Raw genomic sequence first — 18,020 nt, 5'->3', positions numbered from 1 at the left:
GTATAATTCAAACAATAAAAAATAAACGAAAGAGTAATTTAGGGACATCATCGGCTGTCTCATTTGCATTTCACTGAATTGTATGTATCACTGTTTTATATATGAGAAATAAGCGAAACTTTAAAATGTCATAACTTTCTTAACTTACATCCAATTTTGATGAAACTTTCAGTATTATGCTATTTTGATTTTTCTCTATTTATTCAAGTCAACATTTTCTGGGATGGACCTTCAATTGACCTTCAACAAGGTGTACCTCTGACCGTCCCGACCCTTCAGTGTCATGAATGATGAATGATTAATATCATTGATAGATTATTCATTTAGTATTCATTAAATGTGTCCATATTTTTTTAAGATGTAGACTTTTTTTTAGTTTCGATAAGTATTTAGAGTTGGGAATATGTCTTGTGTTTTATTCTGGAACATATCAGTAGTCATATATGTTTTGCGAATACAAAATAGCTTTATATTAAGATAATTTATTGCAGACCCAGACATGGATGTGTATAGTTTATAAATTGAAGAGCATATATGCCGAGCAACATGCAAATGTTTGACGAGTAGGCTGTTGAATGGGTTTGATTTAATCTTCATATTTTATCACCTTTGTAAAGTGTTTACAATACACTTAACAATGCATTTAATGGGTTGAAAGCAAATACATAATGGCATTCTTTGCATTCCAATCTTCATAATTTGCCTATTTTTATATTGTTCGAGTAATTCCATTATATTCCATTCTAAATTCACTGTCAAATTCATGGATAGACGAATTGAAATCTGTGATAAATTTCGGTTATTATTGGAGAATATAGCACTATATAATGTGGTCTTAGATTTATTATACTATATTCCAAGGAAAATAATGCCATTTAAGTAATTTTTTCACCAATCAGTCACATATTAATATCGATTCGACAGCCATGGATAATTTATCAGTTGAAATTTTAGATTGATGTCGAGTTGTGTTCTAATATCAGTACTGATACAGTTCTGATTAAGTTCTGATTAAGGTTTTTTAATCTTTCAGAAACAAAGGAAAATTTACTTACAAAATACTCTATATATTTCCGTTTATCCAACTAAGATAAGCCTAATGCAAACGAATGAACATACATATATTGAATATTGATATGAAAGCAGTGTACAATAGAGAAAATGAAAATAAAAATTTATTTTGTTTTCTTCTCCTTAAACCACACTTCCTTCTTTTGTCGTCGTCATCGATCCTTGAATTACAAATAACTTCTTTCTCTTCTAATAACATCTAAACTTTTCTCAAGTCTACTTTGTAGCAGCATCAACTGAGACTTTCAATTTCTTCTCATTAGCATAATAAAACACTTATATGCTCCTTGACACGAGTCACCATCCTAAAAGAGTGCAAAAGCTTATCCCAGCTTTTCTTGTCTTTGATCCTATTGGATTAACACCATGATGAATCAATCGGTGTAGGTGTTATGACGAGGTTTGGTAATTAACCGGCCGCAAATCTGCTATCTGATACCTCAAATAACGATGACGCATGATGATTTTCCCATGTTTTTTTCTAAACTTCAGGAGGGACAAAAACAAAGACTCAGTCATGTTGCATAATTTGTTTGATTTCACCATGGAGATTCAAACAGATTCTACCATGAAGTTATTTTGATAGGTCCGATCGCCCCTCTGATTCGATAGTTACATTGGTGAAACCGACTCCAGACTGACAAAAGCTGCTAGGCCTGCTTTACCATGATTATTACCATTTAAAAAAGATAAGTCCACACCTAGTTTCAGAAAATGCATTGCATTTCCATTTATTTGAATGCAGGATAAAAGAGCACTGTCGATTAAATGCCTTGCTCATGGGCATAGGTGCCGTGGTTTGAATCGAACCCCAGACAATGTATAGTCGGCGCCTTAGACCACTTGGCCACGACACCTCCAATGTCATACCATGGATGGTCATACCATAGCTCGGTTTCTTTGGTGTGACTGCAGCGTGATACACACGAGCCTTTGTTTACTCTGGACTCGGTCAGTTTTCACCCCCCCCCATCACTTCAAGTAAATTTAAAGATCTTTTTATCAGATGAATTCTCCTCAGCAACGCCACATTTTAGCATATCTAAGAGAAAAAAACGGAAACATTTGTTTGATTTCTGAGGATAGGTGGTCTTAGTTTTGTTAATGACTTGACAAATTCCTGGTGGAATCGTTAAATCAAATTGGAAGGGTAAATATTTGGACACAAGCGGAAAGAAATGGATGGGAAGATACAAATTTACGAGGAAGTAAGAATTATTGAGAGATAAGGGGGAATGAGCGCTTGGTGACGGGAATGTGAAGGGGAAAGAGTGGGAAAATAAGACAGAAAAGGTAAAAGGGGGAGAAAGAAAGCCATATGAAACTTAGAGTCGTAAGTATATGAGCAGATGTATTTGAGCAATCAACCGACACATAGATATCACATCACGATACATCTGAGGATTTTAATGTATAAATTATATATTGTCACAATTATTCAATATTTGGGATAATTCAGGTGATTCGTATGGCAACTTATGTCATTGTACTAATGCTTAAAATAAATAAGGCCCGATGTGAAACAATGAAAAACGAGAGATAAGATTTCAAATGTTTCAAGGCAGGAAGAAGGCAGGGGGGTATGGGGTTGACTATTGACAGAAGTCACAGTTGAAAAGGTATGCGGCTTGCTTAGTGAATCATTGGAGCTTCGCATGCACACGAACTAAATGCATTTACTCTTTTGTTTGTCCAGTCGAAAAAGGGGGATACTTCGTTTCTTTCTCTGCTTGAGCACTCGTTAAATGTGACGATTTCTTTGTTGCCATTTCTCAGTTCGTCTTCTGAAAGACTTGCAGTAATCTAACGAGCTCCAGAAACTTGTGTCTTTGTGACATCTTATTACTTTACACGAACGCTATACTGCCCAGTATTCCCTTTATATTACATATCTGGAGACTTTGAGCGGAATATCTATGTTTTTTCGAGGATGCACTACTTTTTTTCCTGTATCAATAACTCATCTGAGTTTGAAATGTTGCAATGCTGACCAAAGGAAAGGAAAGGCTTGTGTACGTGGGTAAAAATTTAATAAAAGTAAGTATTACCGGCATGTCGACTGCAATGCAATCTTTGCTTTGTTACATTGCCTCCATCATCCTGTCTCGCTCTGTAAAATCATCCAGGTCTCGAAGTAGTGGATTATAACAGGTCTTTAAATAGCATGTTATCACCCACTGCAGACTTGGATAACTGCAGAATGTAGCAAAAAATTACCGAGTAGACACATGTTCAATAAATATATCTTAAAATTTTGTTTGCATGTGGATGAATAAATCTATACTAAAGACAGAATTTTAAGAACAGTGTATTATTTGCTGGCTAGGCAAAATAAGTATGATTGCCTAAGCGAGAACTTGCCTCAAAATCTCAAATCACTTCAGTTAGAACATAACAATAAAAAGGCAAAACGTAAAGTACCTACACCAGAATATTATCTGACGATTTTTCAGGACAATAACATAGGCCGGGAACGTAGGCTACAGGAAAAATACTGGATTATTTTTCACTGGATTATCTTTCACTTTTTCAAACCTCTTTAATTCCTCGAGCTCATATACATGATATACATACCATCAACATTGCCTGTTTAAATTGCCTGTTTGTTTTATAACACATAACAGTGAAATAACGCTATATGGAAATTGTAGCATTCAAGGACCGAAGAAGCATGCCGAGTCTAGGATGAGTGAAAGTTACTCCATTTAGACAGGGTTTTGACATTGAACGTGTATGGTGCGTCGCATAGAACCAGTGACGTTTAAATGTCTCGCATCCCCACAAAGTGTTTACATCGTATATACTTTTGTTTATGTGCTAGTATCCATTGTCTTTGACGACCTCAGATGTCGCAACCCATAATCATATCCAATGAGCATAAACAATTGAACTTGACGGGGGTCTACCGCTATGACAAGGGTGAAAAGAGCGAAATTGATTTTTGTTTTGTTTTTCTTTCGTGGAACGCATCTTCGCACCTCTAGAACGAGTTGTTACATTCAGAAGTTGCTTATGTAAAAATATCATTTGTTTTTACTTGTGGCCAATAGTCATGGTTGCGTCTCGCTTGCATGTATATACTACAGTTAAAGCGATGTCATCAGGAACAAATTTTAGGAAAGCATCAAGCTGGTGGATTCAAGGTGAAGAGTAGCATGAAAAAAGTCACTTTTGTAAGTTTTTATTCGAACTTCTCTCCTGGCATGTTTAAACGTTGATTTTTATTGTAACATCAACCTAGTAATTGCTTAAAAATGAATCTTCTAAATCCTGAAAATTTAATTGAGTTTCGATATAAAGGTACAGAATGTATCGATTTTTCTTATTCGAGAGATAACCTGATATTAAGTTCCTATTCAGCAAGACAAACTTACTTATTGTCTTTGTTTATCTATTAATGATAGCTGCATTCCATGTAGATGCCGTTCTTATCAAAATTCTTAGCTTGATCTATCGATGACAGTCTTCTTCGTCTACTTCTTTATCTGCTTATTTTCCTCTTATTCTTTTCTTCTTCCCCTTCTTTTTCTTTTCTTTCTTTCTTTATTTATTTCTTCCTTCCTTTCTTTCTTTATTTCTTCCTTTCTTTCTTTCTTTCTTTCTTTCTTTCTTTCTTTCTTTCTTTCTTTCTTTCTTTCTTTCTTTCTTTCTTTCTTTCTTTCTTTCTTTCTTTATTTCTTTCTTTCTTTCTTTCTTTCTTTCTTTCTTTCTTTCTTTATTTCTTTATTTCTTCCTTTCTTTCTTTCTTTCTTTCTTCCTTTCTTTCTTTCTTCTTTATCTTTGTCTTCTTTTTCTCATTCTTTCATCTTGTGTGTTTTGATGTTTTCTTGTCATCTTACCAAAATAAAGACAATCTATATTTCACTTTGCACAGTCATGCTTATGGTGAAATTGATGTTTTAGTTTCTATATTTAAAATAGTTAAATTGGTTAAAACGACATCAAGAATAACACGTTGGTACAGAGTACGTATCCTTTGGGGCAGTTAAGTGCAGAATAATTCTTTCTCGTTATATTTACACACTCAGCATGTAAAACCAATCCACAGTGTTTGTATATTTGTTCGCATGAGTACATTTACATAAAATATACATGCCATGTAAAATTCCAAGCTGTCACAACCTTGTGATGCCCTTCAGAAAAGTGAGCCTACAATGGGATGTAATAATAGGAGTGGGCAGAAGTGCTATCTTTAATAGAAATGGTCAAGACCATTACCTGCTTAATTTCTAAGGAATAGGGCAGATTTTGACCTTTTGGTGTATGTAAACTGTTATAACAGAAAATGTGGAATAACCCTGTGAAAAACCTCTCTCAAAATGCTTAAAAAAAACCTGACTGACTGAATTTGAGGCAGCCTGTTTTCACCAACCAGAAAGTCGGAAATTGACCTAAAAGATTGCATTCATAACGTACTGATTCCACCATGCCAGTGCAGAGGTTGTTACTGTTAATTATTGACATTTCAATCCGAGAATGGGCTTCGAAAATAAATAATACATAGCTTAGTTTGGGTGTCCCAGGCGAGAAAGATTATGGGCCCTGACCGAGACAAGATAATTACGATTATGAATAATAAAATGTTCTACTTCATTTAACACTGACTGCTGATATCAGGTTCAGATTCAGATTCATTAATTTATTGTCCTCAATGGAAATTCACTCTGTTGGCATTACAAAATATACATACATTATTTACATAGATTATACTGATGTATAACAATATTGGTTTAAAAACGGTGTAGATATACAATTATAATCAATTTGGCTATATAATATTAATTATTTGTAAGAGCCCCGCCCCCTTCATCAAACAAAAAATCAAAACCAAACTGAATGGCGTAACACACGTCAATCACTATACCTGTGATGGATCGTTTACATGGTATAGAGAATGCGTTTGTGACAGATTCAGGTTAGATCAATATTGTATCGTGATTGTACTACCAACGAGAATCGAATATTGCTATTCGAGTTGTTAACTCTTGGCAATAACTATTGGCAAACGAACAAACATTTTTGCGAAAAGCTTTGGTAACGAATAAAGAAGATCAAATGTTGGATGCAGTTATTTCCATGTACCAGTTCTATACAAAAAGTCAAGTATAATTGCCGAACGTTTACGTTTGTTTTTATTTGTGTTTAGCTATTGAGATTCAGTATTACTGTTCCCACGTGGGACGCAGGATGCTTGTTGGGAAATAATGAACTAGAGCAAACATATTGGACTACAATAATGATTTATTGTCTTCATTTATCATAGATAACCCGTAAATTGTAATTCAGAACTTGAAATAAACTGAATTTTCATCAGTAACTACTGGTTTTGTGAATAGTTTTGGAACTCCAAATTTTATTGATGATATTTTCAACCATCCTTAAAATACGTTTACCTGATAATATAGATTTATACGTACATGAATGTTTAGGTTTTGCTGATGATTAAATAAATCAAGCAATTTACTCATCCTAATTCTTAGAACATCGTCATGATTGTCATGATTGTAGAGAATATTGTCAGGTTGTTCTTCATATTGGAAACCAAAGGGAAATCTTCAAGATCTCGTGTTCCTATGTTTTTATGTTTTATGTTAAATGCGCGGCATTAGCTTCCGTTCTTTTGTTAGGACTTAGGAGGAAGTCGGTTTTATCCGTCTTTGTAACCGATAGCAAACCAGTAGTAAACAAATTATGACGAAGAATATTGTATTTTTAACGAACACTACAAACTGTTTCTTTTTCAGAAAGCGTTGAATTGTTAGAACTACGATTATCCCGAGAACATAACCAAAGTAACGGATATTGGTAAATACATGTTTACCTTGTTTAGAATCGAGACGTTTGTTGTGACGTCATTCAATAGTGTTTACATTAATTCAACAAAGTGACCTAACGTTTTATGTTTAAGTACATTGTATGGATAGCAAACAGTCAATATAATAAACTCCCAGTTCTAATTTGGAACGAATCTTTTCGACCTCAAGAAGAGGGGATATTAGTCAAACCCTAGTCAACTCTCCTGTTCCACTCGTATTGATTACTGTGTAAGGTATTGTTAATAACCCATTAAGGCGAAACCGATGGGGGAAAGAAGATTATTTGAAGATGAAGGGTAGTTTGTGATGATAAACAACTTATTCTACATGATAATGTCGGGTGAAAGACAGGAAAGTAATGAGAGTCTTAATGAACCATTTTATTAAGGTTAGTTCCACCACCCCCCCCCCAAAAAAAAATCGACTCCTCTCCCAGTGAATTGCGATGGGAACGTTAATTTGGAGGCCAATTTCTTAACGGTGAATCCGGCGGTGAATGAAGTTCTTCACTGATTTCATAAGATCAGTGTATTTCTTTTTTTCTAGGCCATTTGTTGAAAGAAGAAACGAATTTATATTCAAATATCCATGGGATAAATGTATGGTATCCGTCACGGAATGTCAGCAATCGTTAAACTTTCTGACGACGAAAAGTAAAAATAACGGGCTTCAATTTTCATTTGACTCGTCGATGTTGCTGATACTATCATAGAGGATTGAATATGGATATGGAATACCAGTGCCTAGTATCTTTTCCGTAGTATTAATTAACCTTACCTAGGTTCCAATAACTGTAATGTATATTGATGTTCTGCAGGAATTTACGCCGATTTGTATTCCTAGATGATTTATAGTTCAGTGTTCACACCAGTTCGTTTCAGTAAAATTTGTGATAGGTTTAGTCCTTTACATCATGGTAGATGTTTTCTTTTCTCACGCTTCTCTCACGAATTGATGAATCCAACATTTTCAGGTCACAATTTGATCCATTCCATCCATTATCTACCCACCCGTTTTTTGTCACATCCCATTGTAATCCTTTCAAGAATCACATCAAAATAACGAGCTGGTATAATAGAAATATTGCTAAATGATGTATGACAAAAGACTCTGAAACTCTCTAAGGGGTAGATTCCACGGAGATACCATTCTTCTGAAGTTCTCACAAAGAACCATCTTTTTTTCAGTGATACAAATTTTTCCCGTTTCTATAAACAAAGTAAGGTCTGATGTATAATTAAAAGTAAAAAAAAGCAACTTATTGTATATCGGTATATAAGTCAAGAAAAACTTTTACATCAATTAAGACCAGCAAAGGAAGAAAAAAAAATCGATCTTTATACCTTGCCACAACTTGAAAGGGAGTATCTGAACAATATTATGGAATTGTATTCTGTTTAATTACATTATATAAAAAAATCAAGATTGTTGAGCGTTGAATGTTGAATGTAGAAAAAAAAATTGTCATAACATAAACACTTTACTTTTGAGCACCGCTGCAAGCTTTAACGTGAACATAATTCAAATGTATAGACAATAATTTCAGTGCATATTCCCCTTCCGTTTTGGGGGCTAATTGGATCAAATTTATGAGAAAAATCCTAATTATAAAAGTTACCCTGGAATTTCACCTTTTGGTAACCCGTCGACGTGCAGCTATACAAAAGACACGAAAATTCACAAACTTCACTGAAGCAAGTCAAAGAAATTGACATTCCGTTTCCGATTCAAAACCTCAAACTTTTCAATTCTATTACATGTACACACAATGTGATATAATAGTCTAATGCTTTGGTTCTAAAGGTTAATACTTCACTGTTTGCGATCATAGCTAACCCTTTAAGAAATACTATAGGATTTGTTCCGCATTTGCGCTTTTCGGTATAAAAGCTAGGAAATCTGGGACATTTTTTTCTTATATCCATTTCCTGTCAAATCCTTCCGTTTATTGAACGTAAGTATGAATCTGTTCTTATGCCAAAGTATCTGATTTATTTTTCGTATTAAGACATTGAGCCCATTTTTTAGCAACTATAACAATAACGTTAACTCGATTAAACCAAGGGTTGATAAAACATTTAACAAAATTGCATGTGATTATTAAATCTCGCATTTATCTATTAAAATATCTGATTAAACATCAATCAAGTGACATTACTCTGGTACATATAATAGTCTGACGAGTGTGATTTTGTTCAAACCTTGGAGAGGTTATCGTCATGCTTTTGTAGCCATCGGTTAAATGGCAAAATGTCTTCTATGGGGGAAGTGTCAAGTAGAAATCTCGGAGAAAATACAGATTCTGTCATGGATGACACTAAATACAGCACCATTATTCTTTTGTTTTTCGGAATCCATTGTCTGATTGTGTAGAATATATTATTCACGAGACGTGTGGAAAGATGAGATTTCATGTTAAACCATGCGCAACACTGCCGATTTGTATCAGAAGATTTGATAAAAATATTTCATGACAACTCAGATCCTGCCCATCAATCAAAATGGTAGATTATGAATATTCTGTAAACAAGGGAAATGTTCTTTTATTTCATTTTCTTCACGAATGAAAATTCGAAGCTTTCGGTACCATCAACTTGTTTTAGAATGTGAGAAATAGAAGAGAGAAAGAGGAAGAGGATGCGCGTATGGAAGGAAGGAGAGAAAGAGGAGGTGGATTTTCAAAATTATCCCTTTCTTTAAAACATGTCAAAAGCAAACGTCAAATAATGAAAAAAAAAACAGTTCGTGACAGAAATACATAAAAAAAATAATTTAATATTGCTCCCACCGCAGTTCTCTATTTGCGTCATGTTAACTGTCATAAAAAAACGCACCAAAAAATCCCGTCAAAGTAGACGAGACTGCACGTGGGGTCCTAATAACGCATGTAAACGAAATATTTGCTGATATTTAGATAGGGGACGTTGTAATAGCCCGACCTCATTAACTTCAGTGTTTAAAATCCTGTCAGGTATGCCATCTACATATTTGTTCATCTAGAGGCATAAAATTACTTCTTATCTTGGCTTTTTTTGGTTTTGTTAAGCTGCCCCAGAGCTTCCCTCTTTTTCAAGTTTGCTCGCTGAATTAGAAAGTGTGTTTGCAAAACAGCTGAAGTTCTACGAACTGTCTTGCCACACAATTGAAGATACAAGGAAATTTCTTTCTCTGCCTCCAGTTCTTCTGGAGCTTCCCTTACTTGATTTCCAAAGTACAACAAGGTCTCAAGACGTGATTTACAATATGCTGCATTTTCTTCTTGCTGGAGATTAAGAATCGTTTAAATTGGAGAAAAGAAAAGAATGAATATGTATTTTAGTTGGGAGGCTTCTTATTCCCTTAGCTCTCTTCCCATACGATGTAACTTGGCAACGGATAATACCAATCTAAATATTGTTGTAATGTATTTTGTTGAAATTCTCTCCACTCTATCTCCCCCCCCCCTCTCTCTCTCTCTCTCTCTCTACCTACCCCTCACTTTCATCTCATCCCCTATCTCTCTATATTGGATCCCCTATATCCCCATACCTCTCTCTTTTTCGTCTTCAGTTACAAAACTGTTTCTGTTCTGTTTTGTTTCTGTTTTGTTTCTGTTTGATGGTAACCCCCGTAGGAACTCGGCAGGACAGCGTTTTATTGGTAATCGCCAAGCTGGTATATAACCAAATACTGTACCTTGGAAACATTTTACGTCTAGGTTATTCAGTCATAATGGCTGACCTTATAGACGACAGATCAAGGATTTTTTTTTAAATCAAAGTGGAGACAATGGCAGAGTGGGGATTCGAACTCACAACCTTGCGATTATAAGTCCAATGTTCTTACCACTGGACCATACGACCCATATCAATGACATGAATCGATCAAATTTTATTTTTGTTAAAGATTTAGTCCATTTACGATGTACATTTTGTTCTTTTTGTCTGTGCAGTTGGAAAGCGAAGTAAAGCTACTCCGAGAGAAGCTGGCTGCAGCCCAGACTACCCTTGGTGAGATGGGCCATCAGATGGACCTACAGAAGACAAGAACAAGACAACTCTTAGCTGGCTGGAAACTCAAACTCGAAGAGAGCGAAGATAAAATCATGTCGCAAGCACACGAGAAAGACTCCCAGTTTACCGATCTCATCTCTGATTTGATGTACTTTGAGGGATGTCTCAAGAGAGAGAGGCAAGAAATTGTTTCAAAGCTTGGTGACAAGGATCGCCGTATACGCGAACTGGAACGACAGGTTATGAAGCAAGAAAAACAGATTAACGCACTGAACAAAGCAAATGAGAAACTTATTAGTAGCTTACACGATACGAGGGGAATGTCGATGTCGGAGGATGATAGAAGCAATGGAGCGAAGTCGAGCGACGACTCGCACCACGACGAGAGCAGTAGCAGTCACGACAACAGCAGCGAGACCGAACGCGTCTCGTCACCCTCACCGATGATGTCGAGTCGACGTCCGAACGGTAGACGATGCACGGTACATACGGGTCCGACGTCGCAGCAAGTCAGTGGGATAAGACACCTTAACAACAACACCATTAAGGCTGGCAGTCCAACTAACGGACATCAACATCGAGTTCGCTTCGTCGATGATGTTGTTAATGACCTGAGCTCTAGTAGACCTAGAAAAGGTTTCCTAATGAAAACCGAAGATCGAAGTAAAGCTAGGAAGATATCTTTGCCCGCATATCGCTTGCCTGTACCCAATGAAGGTGATGAGAATATAAGGTTCTTCTGATATGAATTGAAGCGCATGACGCAGATGTAGAACTTGCTTTGAATATTATTATTTGAAAAGATTCTTGTCTACAGATATCACGTGGTTGTGCATTGTTGGAGTCGTGCTGACTCGAACTAAAGGCGCTCTGATTAATAGGGGCTGACAACATGGACAACAAAATGATTTGAGGAATCATTGATGTGGAAGTTTCTCGTGTAATACATCAAGTTTTGCAGTACAGTAAACTAAGATGTTTTGATAATGCCAATCGCTTGAAAAATGAAGACTTATGGACGAATTAATGTGAAACGCGATCACCAACTATAAGGAAACATGGAAGAACTTTTCTGCAAATCCCGCGATATTCGGATTATGTTAAGACAAGAAATTAATATATTTTTGAAAGCAAAGTAAATGAACATTACTATAATTATATGAGATGAATGAAGATAAATATTACATTTCAGAGGTATGTTGTATCAGTAATGAGGTTTTTTCATGTGCTGGTAATACAGTAAATACATGTCAACTTTGAGTTTCGTTTATTGGCGAAAAGGGAAGTTGAATGCATATTGCGATTAGCATTGGATCCCTTCCTTTTTGTTTTCTTCAAATATGTGATTATAGAAATGTCTGGTTTTATCGCAGAGATAGATATAAATGTTTTTGTAAGATTGAACAAACTGTATCAACCTCATTGATGGTATGAGAATAAAATTATTGTCATGACTGTACAACTCTAAATTCATGTCGACCACGTTGATAAATACCCTTCCCGGATAAAGATGTTTAGTTACTACGCATTATACAACTAATTTGTGTCCCAAGTACAGATTACTCTATGAGATAATAGAAAAGTATTTTCGTTGTTTTATTTGAGTTTGGATGTTCCCTACTTACCAAGAAAGCAATTTATGCTTATAAGCATGAACTATGGACCGATAATTTTACGACCTAGCCAAAGGAATTGATAATGATGATTGGTATACTAAGGATACTAGTATTTCGACATGGTTTCGAACTTTAATATCATTGTTTTTTCACCAAACCTCCATTACGTTTATATTTGTTGTATAAAATAATATACAGACATCCATTTAGTTAACATTAGAGTTCGACATGAGTCATTTATCATTATCATGTCCTCCGAAAGTTGGTGATGAAAATGTAGGTTTTCATTATATTAAACCATGAGATCAAACGTGTCAGACATGCATTGCATATTCATGATATTAGATAAATTTCAAAATTGAGAAAGAAACCATGTCTTTATAGAGATATTACATAAATTAAACCACCATGGCAAGTAGCAACATGCCATACTAATATTAAATTTCTTACCATGATTATAATTCAGATTTATGAGGAATTTGTGAACCTGGTTTATTTATTGTATGAGTGTACATAAAATATATCAGCTAGATTATAAACAATAAACCAGAATGTGCTTGTATTTAATTTTTCTTTCAGAAGAAAAAAACACCCGAGGAGGGGGTATAGGGAGAGGAGATGGAAGAAAGAGCGAGTGAGAGAGGGGGGAGAAGTTTGGGGAGGGAGGGCACTAGAAGATGAATGGATTTGAAAAAGAGGAGAGTGGGTTATCCAATTTGGCGATGGAGGGTATTAGCCTATAAGTGACAACTTTTTTAAAATTATTTTTCAAAGGGCCCTTTTCACTTCTGATATTGCCTTCTCACTTTAAAACTCTTTCAATAGTGTCTTTTAATAGTGTCATTCCCCCATCAATGCCTCTTTATTTCAAAAATCTATTTTGTGGAAAAGCGTGGACATGAAGAAAAATAAAGGGTATGAGAGCGAGCAAACGAGAGAGGAAAGGGAAGGATAGAAAAGGGAAACGAAAAAGAGAAAGATTGAAAGATGAAAGAAAGGAAAAGATTGAGTGAGAGAGACAGATCTAGAAAGGGGGAAGTACGGAGAAAAGGGGGGAAATGAGAGGAAGTAGATAGAGAAAGGGAGAGGGTGAGGCGGAGAGAGAGATAGCGTGAGAGATGAGGAGGGGGGACTAAATAGAGGATAGAGGTTGGGAGGAACTGAAATACATATACTTTTTTAAATGTTATGCTGCAGTCACATTTCTCCTACGGCGGCCGTACGGCGAGTCGAAAACAGCCGTTTAAACATTTTTGTACCAGCTACATAATTATAGGTGGTTTGAATTAAAATCAATAAAACGGCTGTTTTCGACTCGCCGTACGGCCGCCATAGAGCAAATGTGACCGAGGTATTATTCATTTTTATTCAAACCACCTATATGTAGCTGGTAAAAAAAGTGTTAAAACTGCTGTATTCGACTCACCGTACGGCCGCCGTAGCCCGTAGGCATCAGAAGCGGATCTAGATGGGGGGTTGGGGGGGTTGCAACCCCCCCAAAAAAAAAATTTAAAAAAAATCCGGGGACGATTTTTTTAAATCTTATTTTTTTTTTAAACTTGTAATTTTATTTTATTCTATTTCTATGTATTTATTTCATTTATTATTATTATTATTATTATTATTATTATTATTATTATTATTTCTTTTTGGGGGAGGGGGGGGGGTTAATTTGGCAACGACCTCTATACCAAAAAGAGTGGTGTTTTAGATGCAAGAAAACGCCATTTTCACACACAGATTTTCAAAAATTTTCCCTACTGTAGGAAGGGGGGACACCCCCCTCCCACACCCTCCCCCCTCGCTCGCTCCGCTCGCTTGGACTCGGTCGCTACGCTCCCTCGCATACCACCCCAACCCCCCCTTTATAAAAAGCTGGATCCGCCCCTGGGCATGGTAGGGGAAATGTGACTGCGTCATATTATTCGTAGGTTAAGAAATCGTGTTTTCCCCCATTAGTATTTCCTTTTTTTTCTTGTCCTGACAAAATATGTTCCATTCAATAATTCAATTTTAAAAGGCAAATTAATTCATAAAGTCAGTGAGTGGCTGAACTTTGTGTAATGGGGCTAGCATCGATCAAATTATTTTTTTTTTTATCTCACCAGGACTAACAAAAAGGTGGCGATGTCATAATGTACATTCTATAAACTGTAATTTTTTTAAAACTTTATTTCATCTCTTTCAGTAATCGCGAGCTTTAGCCACAATGGCATTTTGTGATATTCATGTTCAGCAGCTCGCAATAGGCATTTACATAATTTTAAAATGTCCATTAATGTATTTTTCTTTGTTTGATTTTCGACTAACTTTAATCCAGGGATATTCACCTCATATTTTACTGTTACAGGGGCCGCGGAATGGTTTTCAAGGGGGGGGGGGGGGGCTGACCATGCAAAAAATTACAATCATATGGTAATTTTTACGTTTTTGTACACGGTTTTGGAAAATAGTGGCCCCCCCGCTTCCGCGGCCCCTGCTGTTATAAATACATGATGATGAATCTCCTTTCATTTATACATCTTAAGATCGTGGTACCCCCAAAAAAGTAATGATAATAATAATAATTCAAATTTTCTTTAATGCGGTTTTGGATGATACAATATACTACACTGATGCTAAACTGTGACAACGCCACCTCTTTTATACCTCTTTGTTAGTCTTGACGAGAAAAAAAAATCAAATTTGATCGATGCTTGAGCCCCGTTACACAGAGTTCAGCCACTCACTGATTTTATGAATTAATTTGCCTTTTAAAATTAGATTATTGAATGGAACATATTTTGTCAGGACTAGAACAAATAAATGAAATGAATGAGTATATAAATAAATCATAGATTATGCACAAATTATTTTTTCCCAGGCATTTCTTTTATGTTTTAGACTTTGTTACATAATAAATTGCTTATTTAGTTGAAACCGGGTCGAATAACGATTTGTTAGAGACAATTTAATATTTTAGAGAAAAGAAGGAAATATAAAAAGGGTCACTTCATCTAAAAGGAAGGTAGCATAAACGAATCACTGATTAAACATTAAATTGGACAAAGAAAAAATATCAAAAGGAAATTACAGGCCCACAGAACTATAAGAAAAGAAATAGTTTACCAATAACTTTAAATAGGGGTCGTTGAAAGTATGACAGGGGCCGCGGAAGCGGGGGCTGGGGTGGCTTCAACCCCCCACTTTTTTCCAAAACCATGTACAAAAAACGTAAAAATGACCATACGATTGTGATTTTTTGCATGGTCAGCCCCCCCCCCCACTTTTGGCTCAGCCCCCCACTTTGAAAACCGTTCCGCGGCCTCTGTATGAATGTACAGAGTATGCCTATCAGTATGGGAAAATTGTATTGTTAGAAAATTCCCCTTAATATATGCACCCCCAAGAAAAAATATGAGCACTTCCACTTAGAGATTTCAAATATGATATAGGATCCGTTCTAAATCAAGAGGAATTTAATATGAGAAAGTGGTAGATGTGGAAAAAATGTTAAGCTGAAACAGGGGTTATTAATTGAATGCATAGTGAATTACATAGAAGGAGCGAAAAATTAGCACAAATTAGACTAAAGGAAGACCTTTTAAGTTTAGAAATGTTTTTTTCCGTATATGAGAACTTTTTAAAACCCGAAGAGGGCACTTTTAAAAACTAGGCATTCTATACTTTGGCACTTGTTAAGAATGAGCGGATTAGAGGGGAACTCGCACTCTCAATTTTCAAAAATTCAAAAAGACCATTTATCAGAATGTAAAGGGGCACTATGAAAGGAAAGGGGCGCAAAACATAGAGCAAAATAAAACATTAGCAGCTATAAAAATGGTAGTTAAAAAAAATCAAACGACTTATATAAATGAGAGAGAGAGAAAGCATTTGAGGCGGGTACTTAGGGAGGGTGACACGACATTTGCTCCTACGGCAATCGCTCCGGTCTTAATATCTCAGATTAGAGTTGTAGAAGATCAGTGTTTGGTTTAGAATAATATAAAGATTAGGATTAGGGTTTATTTAGTTTTGGGGGTTATAGGTTTTAGGTTTCGCTTAACAGTGCAGATTTTCCATCGGAGCAATAGTCGCCGGAGCAAATGTCATGGAACCTTGGGGAGTGTGTTCTCGCCTCCGAGTGCATTGCCTCTTTATGACATATTGATAGCTAGGGGGTCGCCAACTTGAAGACGATTTGAAAGTGACGTCATAATTGTTCACAATGGAATTAGGGTAACTCATACCGGACCATAGAGATATATAATTAGTATACATCTCTATGTACCGGACCCACCTCTCATTTTCATACTCTTCCATTCTTCCTTTTTCCTCACCTTCTTTTTCTTCTACTAATTTTTTTTCACTGGTCGAAAAATTACAGGGACCCTCCCCCGGGCATCCCCCCGTGGTGACACCGCCCTACCGTCATCTTGCATTCTTGTATTCTTTTCTATTTACTCAATAAGCACTGGATTTCTTTCTTTAGTGTCGCCCTCATTCGACAATGTATCATCAGTCAATTATTGTTTCTGCACGTCTTGGCAACCTTACGTCATTTCCCATACATTTGTACGGATGACTACCCGATTATACTCGCACAACAATGCCCGCCCGATGTGATATGCGAGTATTACGATATACACCTGTGTTTGCAAACCACAGATCTAGTTCAATTCTACATATACGCTTAACATAGTACAAGTGGACATTTGACATGACTTGACATTGGTGCTTATGACTGTGACTATATGCTCAGGAATTCAGCTTTTAGTAACGCATTGTCGAATTGTTTTAGCTCCGACTAGACTTAGCTTTGCTTTGAGAAGCATTGGCATGATTGGTAAGGTAATACGATTTTTAAGTTAATTGATAATGCAATTTATGATTCATTATTTGTTTTTAAATGGAATTAAGCGATCCGAGGCGAGGGTCAGGGTGGGTTAATTATGAAGGATGTAACTATGAGTAAACTTTCTTGTAGACGAATTAATATGAATATGATGTATTTGAGTGTGTTTAAATTTAAAATTGTGAATGGTACATATGGTCAGGATATATATGTTCATGATTTTTTTTTTCTTACTTTTTACTGTACATGTACTATCATGTACAGTGACTCGGGTGCAAATCAGTGAGTGATCTGCATCATACCTACCCACCACGTACATGCAGGGGCCGCGGAAGCGGGGGGCTGGGGGGCTTCAGCCCCCCACTTTTTTCCGAAACCGTGTACAAATAAAACGTAAAAAGACCATATGATTGTGATTTTTGCATGGTCAGCCCCCCCACTTATGGCTCAGCCCCCCCCCCACTTTGAAAACCGTTCCGCGGCCCCCAGACATGTACTCACCCTTTTCCTATTCCAACCCAATTTCGAAATATATAAAGTGTATTTGCTCCATAAACATCAAATACATGTATGATGTAGGGGAGGCGCGATAGCTCAGTCGGTAGAGCGGGGGTTTCGGATTTCGGTGACCCGGGTTCGATTCCCAAGTGGTGCGCTAGTGCCCTTTGGTAAGGCATTTATCCTCATTACC

The 18,020-nt window shown here is 36.2% G+C and overlaps 1 protein-coding gene across 2 annotated transcripts; it reads left to right on the top strand.

Moving 5' to 3' along the window:
* Positions 1-2,454: 2,454 nt before the first annotated feature.
* On the top strand, positions 2,455-13,041 carry LOC129278092 (uncharacterized). Of its 2 annotated transcripts, none has more exons than XM_054914310.2 (2): positions 2,455-3,108; positions 10,819-13,041. In XM_054914310.2, the coding sequence occupies exons 1-2, from the start codon at positions 3,055-3,057 to the stop codon at positions 11,620-11,622; spliced, it is 858 nt and encodes a 285-aa protein (XP_054770285.1). In that variant the 5' UTR covers positions 2,455-3,054; the 3' UTR covers positions 11,623-13,041. The 2 variants fall into 2 exon arrangements, with proteins under 2 accessions (XP_054770285.1, XP_054770284.2); XM_054914309.2 differs by lacking the exon at positions 2,455-3,108 and adding an exon at positions 3,696-4,244.
* The last annotated feature ends 4,979 nt before the right edge of the window (positions 13,042-18,020 follow it).

Source organism: Lytechinus pictus, chromosome 15 (assembly GCF_037042905.1).
Source record: "Lytechinus pictus isolate F3 Inbred chromosome 15, Lp3.0, whole genome shotgun sequence".
NCBI classification, from domain to species: domain Eukaryota; kingdom Metazoa; phylum Echinodermata; class Echinoidea; order Temnopleuroida; family Toxopneustidae; genus Lytechinus; species Lytechinus pictus.
Note: the sequence above shows the minus strand (reverse complement) of the source record. Positions and strands in the feature narration are given on the sequence as shown.

Excerpts from the sequence above, each read along its gene's own strand:
- LOC129278092 (XM_054914309.2), top strand. The coding sequence starts at position 4,143 with ATGTATATACTACAGTTAAAGCGATGTCATCAGGAACAAATTTTAGGA. Across the intron at positions 4,245-10,818 it reads GCATGAAAAAAGTCACTTTT|TTGGAAAGCGAAGTAAAGCT; the intron begins GTAAGTTTTTAT and ends TTGTCTGTGCAG.